General features: G+C 36.1%; 1 protein-coding gene across 1 annotated transcript; it reads left to right on the forward strand.

Annotated features, from left to right (window-relative positions):
* The first annotated feature begins 6,689 nt into the window (after window positions 1-6,689).
* Window positions 6,690-9,328, forward strand: LOC121265263 (protein OCTOPUS). Its single transcript, XM_041168829.1, has one exon. The coding sequence runs from the start codon at window positions 6,982-6,984 to the stop codon at window positions 9,124-9,126; it is 2,145 nt and encodes a 714-aa protein (XP_041024763.1). The 5' UTR covers window positions 6,690-6,981; the 3' UTR covers window positions 9,127-9,328.
* Window positions 9,329-15,273: the final 5,945 nt, after the last annotated feature.

Here is a 15,273-nt window from a genome sequence, read left to right on the forward strand (position 1 = left end):
AAGAGTAAAGTCATTTTAATTTTTTTGGTTAAAAAAAATTGAAACAAAAAGAAAGGAAAATGAGTACACTGTTAGAACAAAAAGTACATAAAAAATAGATGTCAATTTATGTGTGTTACAGGGCTACACGTCAAATGGTTAGGGGTCTTAAGGACCTTTTGGTAAAACAAGATCATTTATTAAATTCTATAAGGAAGCTACACGTCAAATGATCAAGGGTTTTAAAGACTTTTTGGTAAAACATGACTTAACCGAAAAATAACAAAAATTACTATTTACAGTTAGATAGTCACTTTAAATATCGATGAACAAAAAAGTACCTCAATATTATGTGATGATAATTTGTAAAAGTTCTCAAGAAAAAACGAATGAAGAGTATTGCTCATAGTACTATATCTTTTTTTTTTTAAATTAAATACCGAAAATGCTATTTGTTTTGATCATGATCCACAAAATAGTCTCTTCATATTTTCATTTGCATTATAAATTACAAAAACTTCTATCTGTACCCTAATTAAGGCATATATCCATATAACCATTAATAAATAAATAAATAAATAGGTAACAGTTTATACGTGCAAAGGTGTAAATAATAGGCAAATACAATTAGGTCAGTATGTGATAATATGGGATATTTATACAATATTATAAGTACTGTATATCTGATATAATATAAGCATTCATATTAATTTAATAGGGAAATTTGTTCTGGCATCACATTAATATAAGTGTATATATCATGTTAATTACTGATCATGAGTCGCATATATTGACCCATGCATATTGCATGCAGATCCTACATTTGTTTTTTTTTTTTTTCTATATATATATATATATATATATATCTTATTACCTAATTAGTTGTATTAATTAATTAATATATAATTTACGCGCGTCACATGCAGTCGCAAGATTTGACCTGCTTTCCATTTCAATCTGGCAAACAATAAAAAACAAAAAACAATTACATTATTGCAAACTTGTAATCAATTGATCATCTCATGGGTGCACGTACGGCGGGAGCATTCAGCTCCAAAGTCAAAATGATCATACTCTCTAGATGGCTTAATTGTTTCAGTTTGTCTGCAGAAAAAAACAAGAACATTTTCCTCAGTTTCAAGCTGAGTACTAGTACCTAAACGTAGGAGCTGTAATCAACCCGACTGGAGCCGCTATTTGGCTTGATTTAAAATATTTGAGTTTAAATTCGAGATTTTTATTTATTATTTATTCGGACTCGAGTTGATAAGTTAAATTTTTTATTCGAGTTCGAGCTTGGGTTTGGCTCGAATATTGTTTATTTTTTTAATTTTTAAAATAAAATTTAATAATTCATAAATTAGATACATAAAATAATAAAAAATTTAATATTGAATTTATACAACTAACAAGTAAAATCTCTATTGAATTATAAAATTTTAAAAATTTATAAATAATTAATATCTAACTAGTTGATATTTATCTATAATAACAATATATTATATATCTACATAAATTATTAATACATACACATAATATGATATCATATATTTATTTCATATATGATTTCGACGTTCTTGTATATGAAATTATTAAATCTTATCGATTAATTATTATATAAGTTATAAAATATAATTACGAAGTATATTCAATATATAGACATAAGTAATTAGGTTTTATGCACGGACCTTAACGAGTCTTAGTCGAGTCAAGTCGAGTATGTGTCATTTACTAATCGAACGAGTATCTACTTTCACGGGCGAGCCTTTTTTTCACGAGTCGAATTCAATTCAATTTAATCGGATAAGTACCAAGTGAACTATTAAATAGACTAGTTCATATATAGCCCTACCTAAACGTACATCATTTATATGTCTATATATACAAAAATGCTTTATTTCCAAAAAAATCCTACAAAATAAATTTACAAATTAATGTGGTTTAATGTGATATATTAGATTGTAAATATACTTTTATTGTAAAGTAGATCTAATATTTTATATAAAGTCATGTCAGTTTGTGAGTTTATTTTTATGAGATATCTTTATGACTGTAGTTATATATATATAAATGGTTAATGTTATACATCATACTTTCATCGTAATTACTTTTATTCTACTATATAAAATATGATATATTTATTACTATTAGATAATTGATTATTGTATTTTCCGAAGCCAGCAAACAGCTCCAGAACTCGAAATTCTTTTCTATATTTAACCCAGTACTGCTTGAGAAAACCTAATTTAATTGCATGAAAATGGCACTGAGCAAAGCTTTGCATAATGCTGCAAACATAAAAGAAAAAGCTAGGCTTCTCAGTTGGCAGCCGTATATGTAGAGGCCAGGTTCCATGCAGCATCTTTGGCCTTTTTGATTGGGGGGTATGGCCGTGGCCTGGCCATTTATAATTTATTTTTTGTTTTTGTTAGTTTCTGACAAGAATTTGAAATTTCAATAGCCACGCCAAGCTCCTCGGTTTCAGCAACGAGCTGCTAGATAACAAGTTTCATGAAAGGGAAGTGGCAATGCAAGCTGAAACAAAAATATTTATAGGCTATATTTAATAATTTGATATTACCCAATATTGATTTACTCGCATGCTTGTAGGGTTGTCAAATCGTATTAACGAATTATGTTCGTGTTGTATCACAGTATGTATATTACATTTAACGGATTAACACGAACACGACCTATTAAGAATTTCGTGTCAAAATTTCAAACCCAAATACGACACGATAAGATAACGGGTTGACACGACATAACCCGTTATGACCCGTTAATGAATAATAAATAAATTGACACGAAATGACACGACACGACCCGTTCCATTTCAACCCGTTTACGTTAATGGGTTGAACAGACACGATACGACACGACACGACCCGTTTGACTTAATTAATTTATATAAATAATATCTATAAAAAATAAAAAACTAACTACAAGTCTAAAATTACAATCCAAACAAATATGATCCACACAATTTGTAATAATATTCATTATTAAAATTACATCTCAAATATAATAAACAATACATACAATGTAAATATATTAATGTTACAATCCCAAATATAATAAAAAATTTAAAACACAGATCTAAACAAATTTAGAACTTGAAGAAGGAAGTGGAGCGTCTTTCTTGCCCTTTAGGTCTAAGGGTATAAAGGTAAATTTAATTTTCTTAACGGGTCAAAACGGGTTGACTCGTTAGTGACCTGTTAAGCAATCGTGTCTTAACGGGTCAACCCCGTTTTGACCCGATTCCGTTAAGACTAAACCCTAACCCGATTTTATCGTGTCGTGTTCGTATTGGACTAACAGGTCGTGTCACATATTGCCATCCTTACATGCATGCAATCGCATACATATTAAATGGGTAATAGTTAGGGGTGTCAAATCGTGTTAACGGGTAGTGTTCGTGTCGTGTCAAGACATATATATTATACTATATAAGTCAACCCCAACCCGACCGGTTAAACTTATCGTGTCAAAATCTCAAACCCTAACACTACCCATTAACATAACGGGTCGTGTCGTGTCAACCCGTTTTGACCTATTTATGTAAATGGGTTAAACAAACCCAAAATTAACCCGTTTGATCTAGTTAAGTTTAGCTTAATTTCATATAAATGTTAAAATCACAATATCTATAAAAAATATAAAACTAACTACAAGTCCAAAATTACAATCCAAACAATAAAAATATCGAAATTAAAATCTCAACAATTTTATTTTTTAGGTATAAGGGTATAATTGTAACTTTAACTTTCTTAACGGGTCATAACGGGTTGACCCGTTATCAACCCGTTAAGTTATTGTGTCTTAACGGGTCAACCTTTTTTGATCCGAACCCGTTAAGGTTAAACTCTAACATGCTTTTATAGTGTCGTGTTCGTGTTGGGTTGACGAGTCGTGTTACATATTGCCACCCCTAGTAATAGTGATCTAGACGCGATCATATATAATAGTACGTAGTATCCTAATAGTTAGAGAATATTTGACAGGAGGGCTTTAGAAGACAGTTAGTCGATGTTATATTGTGTAAACTTAATATTGCAAATAAACTGACTTCTACTTTGAAAATATATACTCATTAGAGTAATGCTAAATATAATGGTAGAGTGCTCAAGTATCGTGTAATATTTTTGAAAAAAAGTGGGATTCTTTATAAAAAAAATTAGTTTTTTATCATGTGGATTTCTAATTTACTCATTTTTTTAAAACGATTGTGCGGTATTTGAGCATTTTATGATTGCAAATGTCATTTATCTTAATTTAAGAACAATATATCTTTGTCTTTAAACGTAGAGAAATAATTTGTACAAGTCTCATATAAACAAATTTCGTACAGACCATTATAAAAAAGTGGATCCTATCTTAAAAATGTATAAAAAAAACTATTCGACTTACCTTTTTATAAAAGGGCCTATAAGAGATTTGTTTATTCGAAGTTTGTACTTAAAGAGTAATGAATTGGGAAACCTTCACCGTTTGTTTTTGAGTGTTTTTAAATGAAAAAATGATATTTGTAGTTATAGAGTGCGTAAATATTATGCAATCTCTTTTAAAGAAGTGAGTAAATACGAAACTCATATAAAAAAATTAATTTTTTAATAATATACTCTACTCTTTTATAAAAAAATTGTACAACATTTATACACTTCACGTTTAGATGTGTGTTAAGCATACGTACTCTTCTGAGTCTTTGTAAGTCGACAAATGCATGCAATATTAGTCACCACAAAGACCTTTTCCCAATATATATATATATATATATATATATATATATATAAAAGGCATTGCATGCATTAACCCAACGGGAAGTCCCGCAATTAGGGTAAGTGCATGCCCAAGTCTAGCTATTACCAAAACCATTAAAACCGCAAAACGCCAAAACGACGTCATTCTGATTGATTCAGTTCGGGCAAAGAGCATATAACAACGACACCGTTTTTTGTCATTTGTTGGTGTCTGCATTAGGATGGCCATTACATATATATATATATATATATATATAAATTGAGGCAGCATGCTAGGCTGCACCTGCAGCACTACTACTGCATCCACAGATGAAACATCACTTTATTTGCTTACAAAATACAGTGCCGGCCGGCCAACAAGTACTGGGAAAAACCATATAAGAATTTGGATCTGTTTGGCATGAAAAGAAAGCCGAAAAACAAAAAGAACCCCGATACAGGAAAAAGAAAAAGGAAGAAAAGAAAGAAAGAAAGAAGGAAAGAAAGCGAAACGTGAGAAAGAAAAGAGAGAGAGAGAGAGAGAGAGAGAGACGAGAGATCAGCTAACAGCAATCCATCCCAACCCAATCCAACCCCCCATGCATAGTGATGGCATGATTTACTTTTGCTTTTCCTCTCGACAGGAATCTTTGAAAATGGAAAGCACCTCCCAAAAACCAAAAGAAAAATTAACAAAGAAGAATAAAAATTCACTTTAATAATAAAGAAGGTGGAAAAATAAAGAAAAAAAAAAAAAAGAAAACAAAAAGAAAGGAAAGTTGGCCTGTAATTTGGGTGCCCTCGTTCATTGTATTGCCAATCAGACTCCAGTTAATTGCTTGCAAGGCTAGGCCACATCATTTTTACTATTTACTATTCTATATTTTATAAAAAAAAAAAAAAAATTATAGATATAAAAGTTTAAAAATAAATAGTGACTGATGCATATAATTCTTTTTAAAAATAAATAAATATATTTAGAGATAAAATTCTATAAATGAAATATTGCAATTGTACTGGTTACTAATGCTTAAGATTTTATAGGTTTCATTAGGAATACCTTTTTGTATATTTACTTTTTATAAATATAAAAAAAAAATTATGTATTAAATACAATAATAATAAAGAGGTGTTAATATATACCGATGGATGATACTGATCACTCACCTGGCCTGTACTATTAAGTGCGTATTACAACAAACATATTAAATTAAAAGTGTTCAAAGTCGACAGTAATATTTATAACGAGATTTTTATAATAACAAAAATCCCTACAATATTTAGAGCTGTCAAGCTAGATTACACATTTGTCTTATTTTTGAGTATTAATTGTCATTTGCTTAATTTGAGATCTTATTGATAAATAAATTAATTACTCAGTTTAGCATCTGTTTAATAATAATTATAATTATAATAACTGATACTTTAAAAGACCATTTCGCTATAATGTAATTAATTAAATTAAAACTTAAATTTAGTCCGATGAAATGAACCAAATAAATTAAACAGTAAATCAATATTTTAAGACGAAACCTGCAAATTTATTTATTAAATTGGCAGAGGAGAAAATGTTAAGAGCTTTCCTATAATTTTCAGGTTTGTGATGGTACGCGAGAAATGACTTTTCAAATATTTTAATTAAGAGAATTAATCACAACTAAACTCTATTTAATATTAGCATATAAAATATAGAATCAATGGAAACGGAAACAGAGATTGGGAGTTGTTGGATATATGGAAATTCTGATACCATGTTACGGTAATCCGACCTCGGATAAGGATATGCCTAGACAAGTAGGCGCAAAATTGTCTTTTTACTAAGCGAGTGTGCCCCCTTAATACATTCTCTCTCTAGTAGAGAGACAGAGAGACTGAGAGACGAGGAAGAGAGGGGGAGCGAGAGAGAGAGAGAGAGAGAGAGAGAGGAAAAAAAAAAAAAAAAAGCAGAGCGGAAAAGCAAAGACAGAGAGAAACTGAGAAAGAGAGGGACAGCGTGTGGGGCATCCTCAAATTCTATTTCTCAGGTTTTCTTTTTCATTTTCCCGTTGTTTCTACTCTCTCTCTCTCTATCTATCACACACACTTTCTTCGCTGTCCGTTGGAACCAAACAGTTCTCTCTCTCTCTCTCTCTCTCTCTCTCTCTCACGAACACACTCTCTAAAGTCTACACTCTGGTTCTCACTCAAAGTGAGAGTATCCCCGGAACATGAGCAGTAGCAGTAGCAGAAGCAGAAGCAGAAGCAGAAGCAGAAGAGTGTGGTTATGAATCCCAACACCACCGAAGCAGCAGCAGCATCAGCAGCACTACCTCCACTACCTCCGCAGCCACACCGACCCTCCACATCCTGCGACCGCCACCCCGACGAGCATTTCACAGGCTTCTGCCCCTCATGCCTCTGCGAGCGTCTCGCCGTCCTCGATCCCAATTCCTCCTCTTCCGCATCTTCCTCTCGCAAACCCCCCACCTCCTCCACCGCCGCCGCCCTTAAAGCCATCTTCAAACCCTCCGGTGGCGGCGGCGGACCCTCTTCTTCTGCCAACCGCAACAGGAACGGAACTGCCACCAGTGCTTCTTCTTCGTTCTTTCCCGAGCTTCGGCGAACCAAGTCGTTCTCGGCCTCCAAGAACGAAGGTTTCTCCGGGGTTTTCGAGCCCCAGAGAAAGTCCTGCGACGTCAGGGTCCGGAACACCCTCTGGTCCCTCTTCACTCTCGACGACGAGCGCAACCCTTATAAGAAAAAAGACCAACAAGTTCCTTCTACTTCTGCTTGGGCTGCTCCTGACATTGAGGTCGACCCTAGACATTCATTGTTAGCTTCTTCCAGTATTCAACAAGGTCCCATCGTCTTATTCGAGTCCAAAGAAGAGGACGAGGACGAGGACGAGGAAGATAACGACAGCGAGGAAGATCAGTACGAGGACGAGATTAGGGTTTCCCAGGAGACGAACATTCCAAATGTAGCCACAGTTGAAGAAAGAGTTCAAGAAATCGTAGAGGAGGAAGAGGAAGAGCCAGAGCCAGAGCCAGAACCAGAGCCAGAAGCAGAAGCAGAACTAGAAGAGGAACAAAAAACGGAGGAACTGAAAACCATGAAGGACCACATAGATCTCGATTCGCAAACCAAGAAACCTTCTGGGAGAGATTTTAAAGAAATTGCCGGCAGTTTCTGGTCCGCCGCTTCGGTTTTCAGCAAGAAATTGCAGCAATGGAGGCAAAAGCAGAAGCTCAAGAAGCGCAGAAACGGCGGTGGGTCCGCCACATTGCCTGTTGAGAAGCCCATTGGCCGCCAGTTCAGGGAAACCCAGTCAGAGATTGCTGATTATGGGTTCGGCCGGCGATCCTGCGATACCGATCCAAGGTTCTCCCTTGATGCGGGTCGTATATCTTTCGATGCCAGTCGGATATCGCTCGACGATCCGCGGTGCTCCTTCGACGAGGCTCGGGCATCTTGGGATGGGTATTTAATCGGTAGAACCTTCCCGAGAATGCCCCCAATGCTCTCGGTGGTCGAGGACGCTCCAGTCCATGTTTTGAGGTCCGATACGCAGATTCCAGTCGAAGAACCGGCAATGGATGCGATCGATGAGGACGAGACTGCCTTGCCGGGTGGATCGGCGCAGACGAGGGACTATTATTCGGACTCCTCGTCGAGGCGGAGGAGGAGCCTGGACAGGTCAAGTTCGATCAGGAAGACCGCGGCGGCAGTGGTGGCTGAGATCGACGAACTGAAGTCGGTTTCGAATGCGAAGGTGTCTCCTGCCACCACCACGGATTACTTCCTCCCTGGACCCAAGTTGGTAGCGCCCGATAGAGTTTTGAGGGACTCGAACTCGAATTCTCTGCGGGACGATTGCTCCGAGACATTCGAAATGGGGTTAAGAGACACTGCTTCCGTGGTTGGAAATGGTGAAAGGAAAGGGTCTTCCAAGAAGTCAAAGAGGTGGAGTAAGGCGTGGAACATTTGGGGTTTTATACACCGGCGAGGTGGGAACAAAGATGAGGATGAGGATAATGGGTATGCTAGAGCAAATGGGGTGGAGAGATCGCTTTCGGAGTCTTGGCCTGAGTTGAGAGGGGAACGCAACGGGGAAGGGAGAGGTGCTTTCAACCCAAAGGTGTTTCGAAGCAATAGCAGTGTCAGCTGGAGGAATTCACATAACTTTGGTGGGTCTTTTGGCAGCGCAAGGAAGAATGGTCTGGAGGGAAGTGGGAGCGGGAAAAAGAAGAGGGATGATCAGTTTGTGTTGGAGCGGAATCGGAGTGCAAGATATTCACCAACCAACATCGATAATGGTCTGTTGCGGTTCTACTTGACGCCAATGAGAAGCAGCTGGAGAAGTGGGTTGGGGAAAAGTAGGTCGAATCACGCACATTCTATTACGAGAAGCGTTTTGCGATTGTACTGAAATTTCAAGGTTCATTAAGGTGTTACTTTTGGTTTGATGATGTTAATTTTGTTGTGTAAACCACACATGATGCTTATGTATTCTTCTTCTTGGGTGGTGGGTTGGATAAAATCACATCTTTTGCATTGTTCATTTCCTGTGAGTAGCATGCTTCTTCAATCACTCCAATAACAAGGATTTCAGTGTTTCTTTTTGTTCCTAACTATATTGTCTTCATCTTTACTATTGTCAATTGGCTTGCATCTTTTTCTTCAATTTTTATGTTAGTTTCTACTTCTTACCAGAAATTGCTGGGACATATGGTATGGGAATATGGCTATCAATGATATCAGGTTGCTTTTTCTGTCTTTATGCTGCCCAAAGTTTGCTGATTGGTGAGGGCTTGCATTGGAGTATGTTCTCTTTAGTCTTTGGCATGTTATGTGTTCTGGCAAAAGTGGCGATAATGTGGGCTCATGCCACCTGGGTTTGCCTCTTGTCACAATTTGTCTCTGTAACAAACAGTAGTTATGGTCGACATCTTGTTCTTCTTTGGTATTTGTTAATCCAACTTTGTGACATGTGACATGTTCCAGGCCTTGCTCCCCAATGCGGCATCACTTGGTGTTTTGCAATTTGAACAATATGATCTCTTTCCGAAGGCATGTGTAATCCGTTGGAAACTTTATTATCACTCGCTATAAACACCAAGGTTATATATAAGCTTGGACCCCAACACTGTTGGTCAAATTCTTTCATTACAATTAGTAGTATATTAACTATGGTGAACTTTACACTTCAAATCAGAACTCTGTAATGTTTATGGTTATGTTGACCATGTTGCTTTGAAGTCCATAAAACTTCTATAGACTGTCCAGCCAGCATCTGGGCAACCTTAAGATGAGTGTTTCTTGGAGCTGGAGAGATTCTGTGGTTTGCAACAAGGTCAGTTTCTATGAATATGCATAGGGATTGGTGTCCTTCAAGAACAAAGAAGAGGAGTACCTGCTCTTGCCAATGGCAATTACCCATTAGCTTCTGCTTGTAATGTGTTTAAGGAGTTTACAAGGTTAATCTACCACTACTCGACAAGCATGAGGCCACCTGGGGATTCGAGAAGGAATCTATAGAGACCTGATTAATCAGGTGCAAGGAGGAAGATAACATCTGGAATGGTGAACAAATACAAAAGCCAATGGTGGAGTGGGCCTGAAACAGTTGAGAATTCTGCAGAAATTGTAACTGAGTAGAGATTGCAGTTGAAAAAATCAGTCCTTTCTACACAATCTATTCCAAATTTATTTCTGCTGTGCAGAATGTAAAATGCTGGGCAGTCTCACTGTGTTCAATGATAACTTTTAAGTGTCCAACAGATCCATGGTTGTCTACTGTTGTTCGAAACAGCAATGAAATATATCATGAGGAATCCAATAGAATGAAGCCACTGCTTGTAGAAAGTTTGATATTGACTTTTTCTTTCTCTGTTTATAGAATTCGAAACATGTTATATTCTCTGAAAAGAGTCTGGAAAAGAGGTATATGTTTTTTTTTTTTTTTTAACGAATGATATAGTTTAATTTCTTGCATCCATAGGATTTAACTGGATGAAATCCTTCCCGTGAAATGGGTTAAAACTGGATTCTCACTTGCTAATCAGATCTTTGATGAAATATTACAAAGCATAGCAAAAAGGCAATTTTGACCGCATAATGCACAAAGAAGCTCTTTAACTACAGTCTACAGTAGGCAAAAATCCCATCAGCAAATCAAAGGAATCAAGTTTGACAATGATTATTTCTCAAATCGATCGACATTTTATTCTCTTTAAGTTTGAGATAATGGCCTTTTCCTTTTTCTATAATTTGCAAAAGCTCTATGATCAACAAACAATCTGCCTCCAAAGTCAAAAAGTTGCAACGAAAACATCCCAACATGCTTCTTCATGGAGGATAAAGAAAGAAAGGATGACAGAAAAAAGATCTAAAAAAGAAAAAAATAAATAAATAAAAGTGAGGCTCATAACCCAATGGCATGCCTTTGATTTACTCCCCCATTAGCCTCTATGACAAGTGGGTGAGTAATAATTTGTTTAAGGTAATTGAGAGCATAATTGTCAACGGTTGTGTACTCCTGCCTGCCTGCCCCCTTGAGGACTGCTTTGTGCCACTTTCGATACAGAAATCTTGATCTGCGATCACTTGTTTGTATACTGCAGCAATTCACGATCATAGTTTCTTCTGCCAAAATGTGTTGGCCAACTCACAAAACTAAAGATTAAGGTATATATTATTTTGAGTAATGCTATATAAAGTCGTGAAATGCGTAAGAGTCATGCAGTCGTTTTGAAAAAGAGTGAGGTCTATTATTAAAAAATTAATTTTTTTTTCATGTAGATCCTATTTTTATTCACTTTTTTTCATGTAAGTGATTACGCGGTACTTGTATACTCACGACTGCAACTTTCATTTCTTATTGATTTAACCAAATCAACTTTGAAAATTTAACACTTTTCAACCCAACTTAGCATCTATTGGCATGCTAGATGTTGTTCTTGGTATCGATAACATAATAAAAAAAAAGAGTACAACCCATCTGAAGGTTTGCCATTTTAACGTGGAAAGAAGATGGAAATCTCAGATTTGGAAGACCAATTGAAATATATTTAACTGTTTAGTTTTTATTGGGTGCCATGGACTGTAGTGCTCCATGTGCCATTCTAATAAACAATAATTCACAAAGGCAAAATCTTAATCAATGTTTTATGACTTTGTCCATTCCTGATGTGACATTTTAGAAAAATATTTGTCTGTCCTCAGGCTATTAGGGTTCAAATTATGTCTTTGACTAATCAAATCGATTTCTAGTAACATATTCCCTCTTAAATGACCTCTTCTGTCTATTCTATACCATTGAATTGACAATGACTTTGTTTTGGCTGATGAGATTGTAAATCTACAATAATCCATGAAATTGATATTCTATACTGAGTGTTTATACTGGGTATGGTGCTCAAATGCAAGTGAAAAGTTGCCTTGTGTTTGACAACAAAACCATTTTAACCCTCTGAAAGATAACCAGGGGGTTGGTGAATCTGTTCATGGAAAAGCAAAGACTAGAGGGAGTTCTTGGATATGGTTGGGAATGAATGAAAGAACTTTGACACAGCAGCAGAGAGAACAGCAAGTGCATGGATTAGTAATGGCTAATCTGCCTTGTCAAGTTCATTCATAATAAGGATTTTAGGACCCTAAAATTATTGAGGAGTTTTGATTTCCTCTGGAATTATTGAGTATTTAAACTGCTGGATTAATTTATTTATTCAAGAAAGCCATTTCCAAGTGTGTTTTATCTGGCCATCGGCTGGAAGGGCAAACTGATGGTGAACTGTACTCTCCATCATTTTGAGTGGATGTGCAGTCGACATAAATAGCAACATCATCATTCCATATGAAATCTATTAAGAACATTTCTTTACATTCTTCCAGATTACATTTTTGTAAAAATAATAAAAATAAATAAAATTGGGGTATTTTTTTCCTCTTTAAATGCTTCCCCATTCCTTTCATTTACTTGGCTTTGGCAAGAATAAATAGTTTAAAATTAAAAGGGAGAGTGAGGTCCCCAACAATCACCTGTGGTACCAACCTGCACAGTGCTAATAAAAGATACAAAAAAAAAAAAAAAAAAAAAAAAAAAAATTGAAGAAGAAAGAGAAAAGAAAGAAAATTGACCAAATATTTGGTCTGGTTCAATAGTCTCTTGGCCCACTCCAATGGGTAAGAAAAAGGCCAGGTGAGGCCTGAAGGCCATAGTTAAATTTACCCCTTTTACGTTTTGAGCTAACCTAAACCAACCTAGATTCAGAATCTACCCCTTTTTCCCTTGCCCTCCTTTTCCATCTCCCCCCTCCTTTATTAATGTTAACTTGCATAGGTTGATAACATTCTTAGAACACAACTCAGCCACAACAAGACCTCTATCCCCTTTCACCTCACTCCCTTTCATACATTCTGTCGGTAGGTAAAGGCATTCTGTTCAGAAATTAAATTCTGAGTACCACTAGAAGTAGTGTCCCTTCTTTCTCACCACTTGTCTTTCCCAATCCTCCCAGCCTGTCCCCCTTCTCCCTCCTCAGTCCCCCTCCTTCATCCATACTCCTAACTTCCTCCCTTCTAGTCTTTTCAGTATATTTATTTAAATCAGGACCCTTTTCCACCTCATTTGGATCCCTCGAGTGGTCGTTACTGGACTCTCTAGCATATCCTCCTCACAAGTGAATCTACCCTAAGCCAAGATCCATACTGCCCATCTCCACCTTTTTTCTTCATAGAACCATCCTCCATGTTAGGACACCCCCCACCATAATGAGAGATCCTTCTACAATCGAAGCAAATTCTAGGGAGTTTTTCATATTTAAATGGGATCCACAGACTCTTCCCCTTCACTGAGATCATCCTCCCTCTTACCAATACCTTTAATAGATCCACTTCCACATGAATCCTCAGGTACATATCCCATCCACAACCATCCTCACTAGTATCAACATTGATTACCTTCCCAATCACTCCTCCAATTTGCTTCCCACAATCCTTGTTCATGCAGGCCAAATGAAGGTCATGGAGCTGAACCCAGAACCTCTCTATAGCGAAAGATATTTCATCTGGCTGAATAAATCCATCATACAGATTAAGTACAATCAAACAGTTATCAAACAACCAAGGTTTTCCTTCCCAAACCCTCTGTTTATCAGCCTGTGTAGCAAATGTAATTACAAAGACATTTGATCTTACCTCCCGAAAAGAAGCAGGTCTAGAAACTCTCCATACTTTCCCCATAGTTGATTCAAGAACTCCCTTCCCTATGCTTTTTTTTTGTTGTCACCCTTCCCACAAGGTTCTTGTCCCCTCTGTCTTCCAATTCATTCGGAATACAATCATCCACCACAACTGCCTAGTCTTCTTCCTCAATGAGACAACTTCTCCCACTTCATTTCCATCTCCTCCATTGCACTCACTTTCCTCTCTGTCATGCCCAGGAAGAAACCAGTAAGTTTCTCTCCCATACTACCCCTCTGTGTCAACAGCACCCATTCTCCCTATGTCAACTCCCTTGGACCATTGAGAGAATTTCCTTCAACACCTGCTACCACCGTTAGTGAGATTATTTCAACCATTGGGACCATCGCTAGAATCTCAAAATTCTATTATAACTACCTCACGTGCCATGCACTTCCTCACTCCACCCCTTTTTTCTAGAGAGGAGAGAAGACTACTGTTTTAGTACCCTCCTTTCATGGTTAAAATATTTCTGTTAACATAGATGTGTCATTAAAAATAAAAGAGCAACAAGATAATGACAAAAAAGGAAACTAACGACAGGTAGCTACTGCCTTCTTAGATTAGAGATTTTCTCCCCAATTAGACACATCTCCCGGCATCGAGGATGATGCGGAAGATGGGCATACAATTACAAGGTGGTTGGCCTCTATCATTGAGTTCAACTAGCCTATTCATAACAATTTTGAATCATTTATTCGGTATTAATAATAAATTTATATATATATATATATATATATTACATATTAAGCATTTAAAATTATGTATGGAAGAGTTTAAAATATGAATTTATTGAATAGTTTTCAATAAGAATATGATGAAAATCTAAATAATTTCAATAAGCATATAAGTCATGTATCAGACCTTAATTGTCCTCATTTTTTTACCTTAAATGTTTGAGTAATGCTAGATTAGCCCTAGGATGTACAAGCTCCACATACTCTTAACTCTATTTAAAAAAAAGTAGAATCCACACTTAAAAAAAATATTTCATGTGGATTTTAAATTTATCCACTTTTTTCAAAGAGAGTGCGTGAGCTTTGCATATCTTAAAACTGTAAATATCATTTCTATAAATATTTTCATCTACAAAGAATATAAATTCCATGAAATTATAAGAACATGGCAACGATGGTATTTTGTGTACAATCACCCAATTTTATATTTCAACTTTTCCACCCCTTGTTAGTAAATACAAAGATGAAAAAGTTCATATATTTTTAGTTTTATCACATTTAATTTTGCACAGAAGAAAAAATCATTTATAGATACAATAGAAAAAAGAAATGAAATTAAATCAGTTGGAATCAACTAAAATTGGCGTGAAATCGGC

This window comes from Juglans microcarpa x Juglans regia, chromosome 5D (genome assembly GCF_004785595.1).
Source record: "Juglans microcarpa x Juglans regia isolate MS1-56 chromosome 5D, Jm3101_v1.0, whole genome shotgun sequence".
NCBI lineage: Eukaryota > Viridiplantae > Streptophyta > Magnoliopsida > Fagales > Juglandaceae > Juglans > Juglans microcarpa x Juglans regia.

Excerpts from the sequence above, each read along its gene's own strand:
- LOC121265263 (XM_041168829.1), top strand. The coding sequence starts at position 6,982 with ATGAATCCCAACACCACCGAAGCAGCAGCAGCATCAGCAGCACTACCT.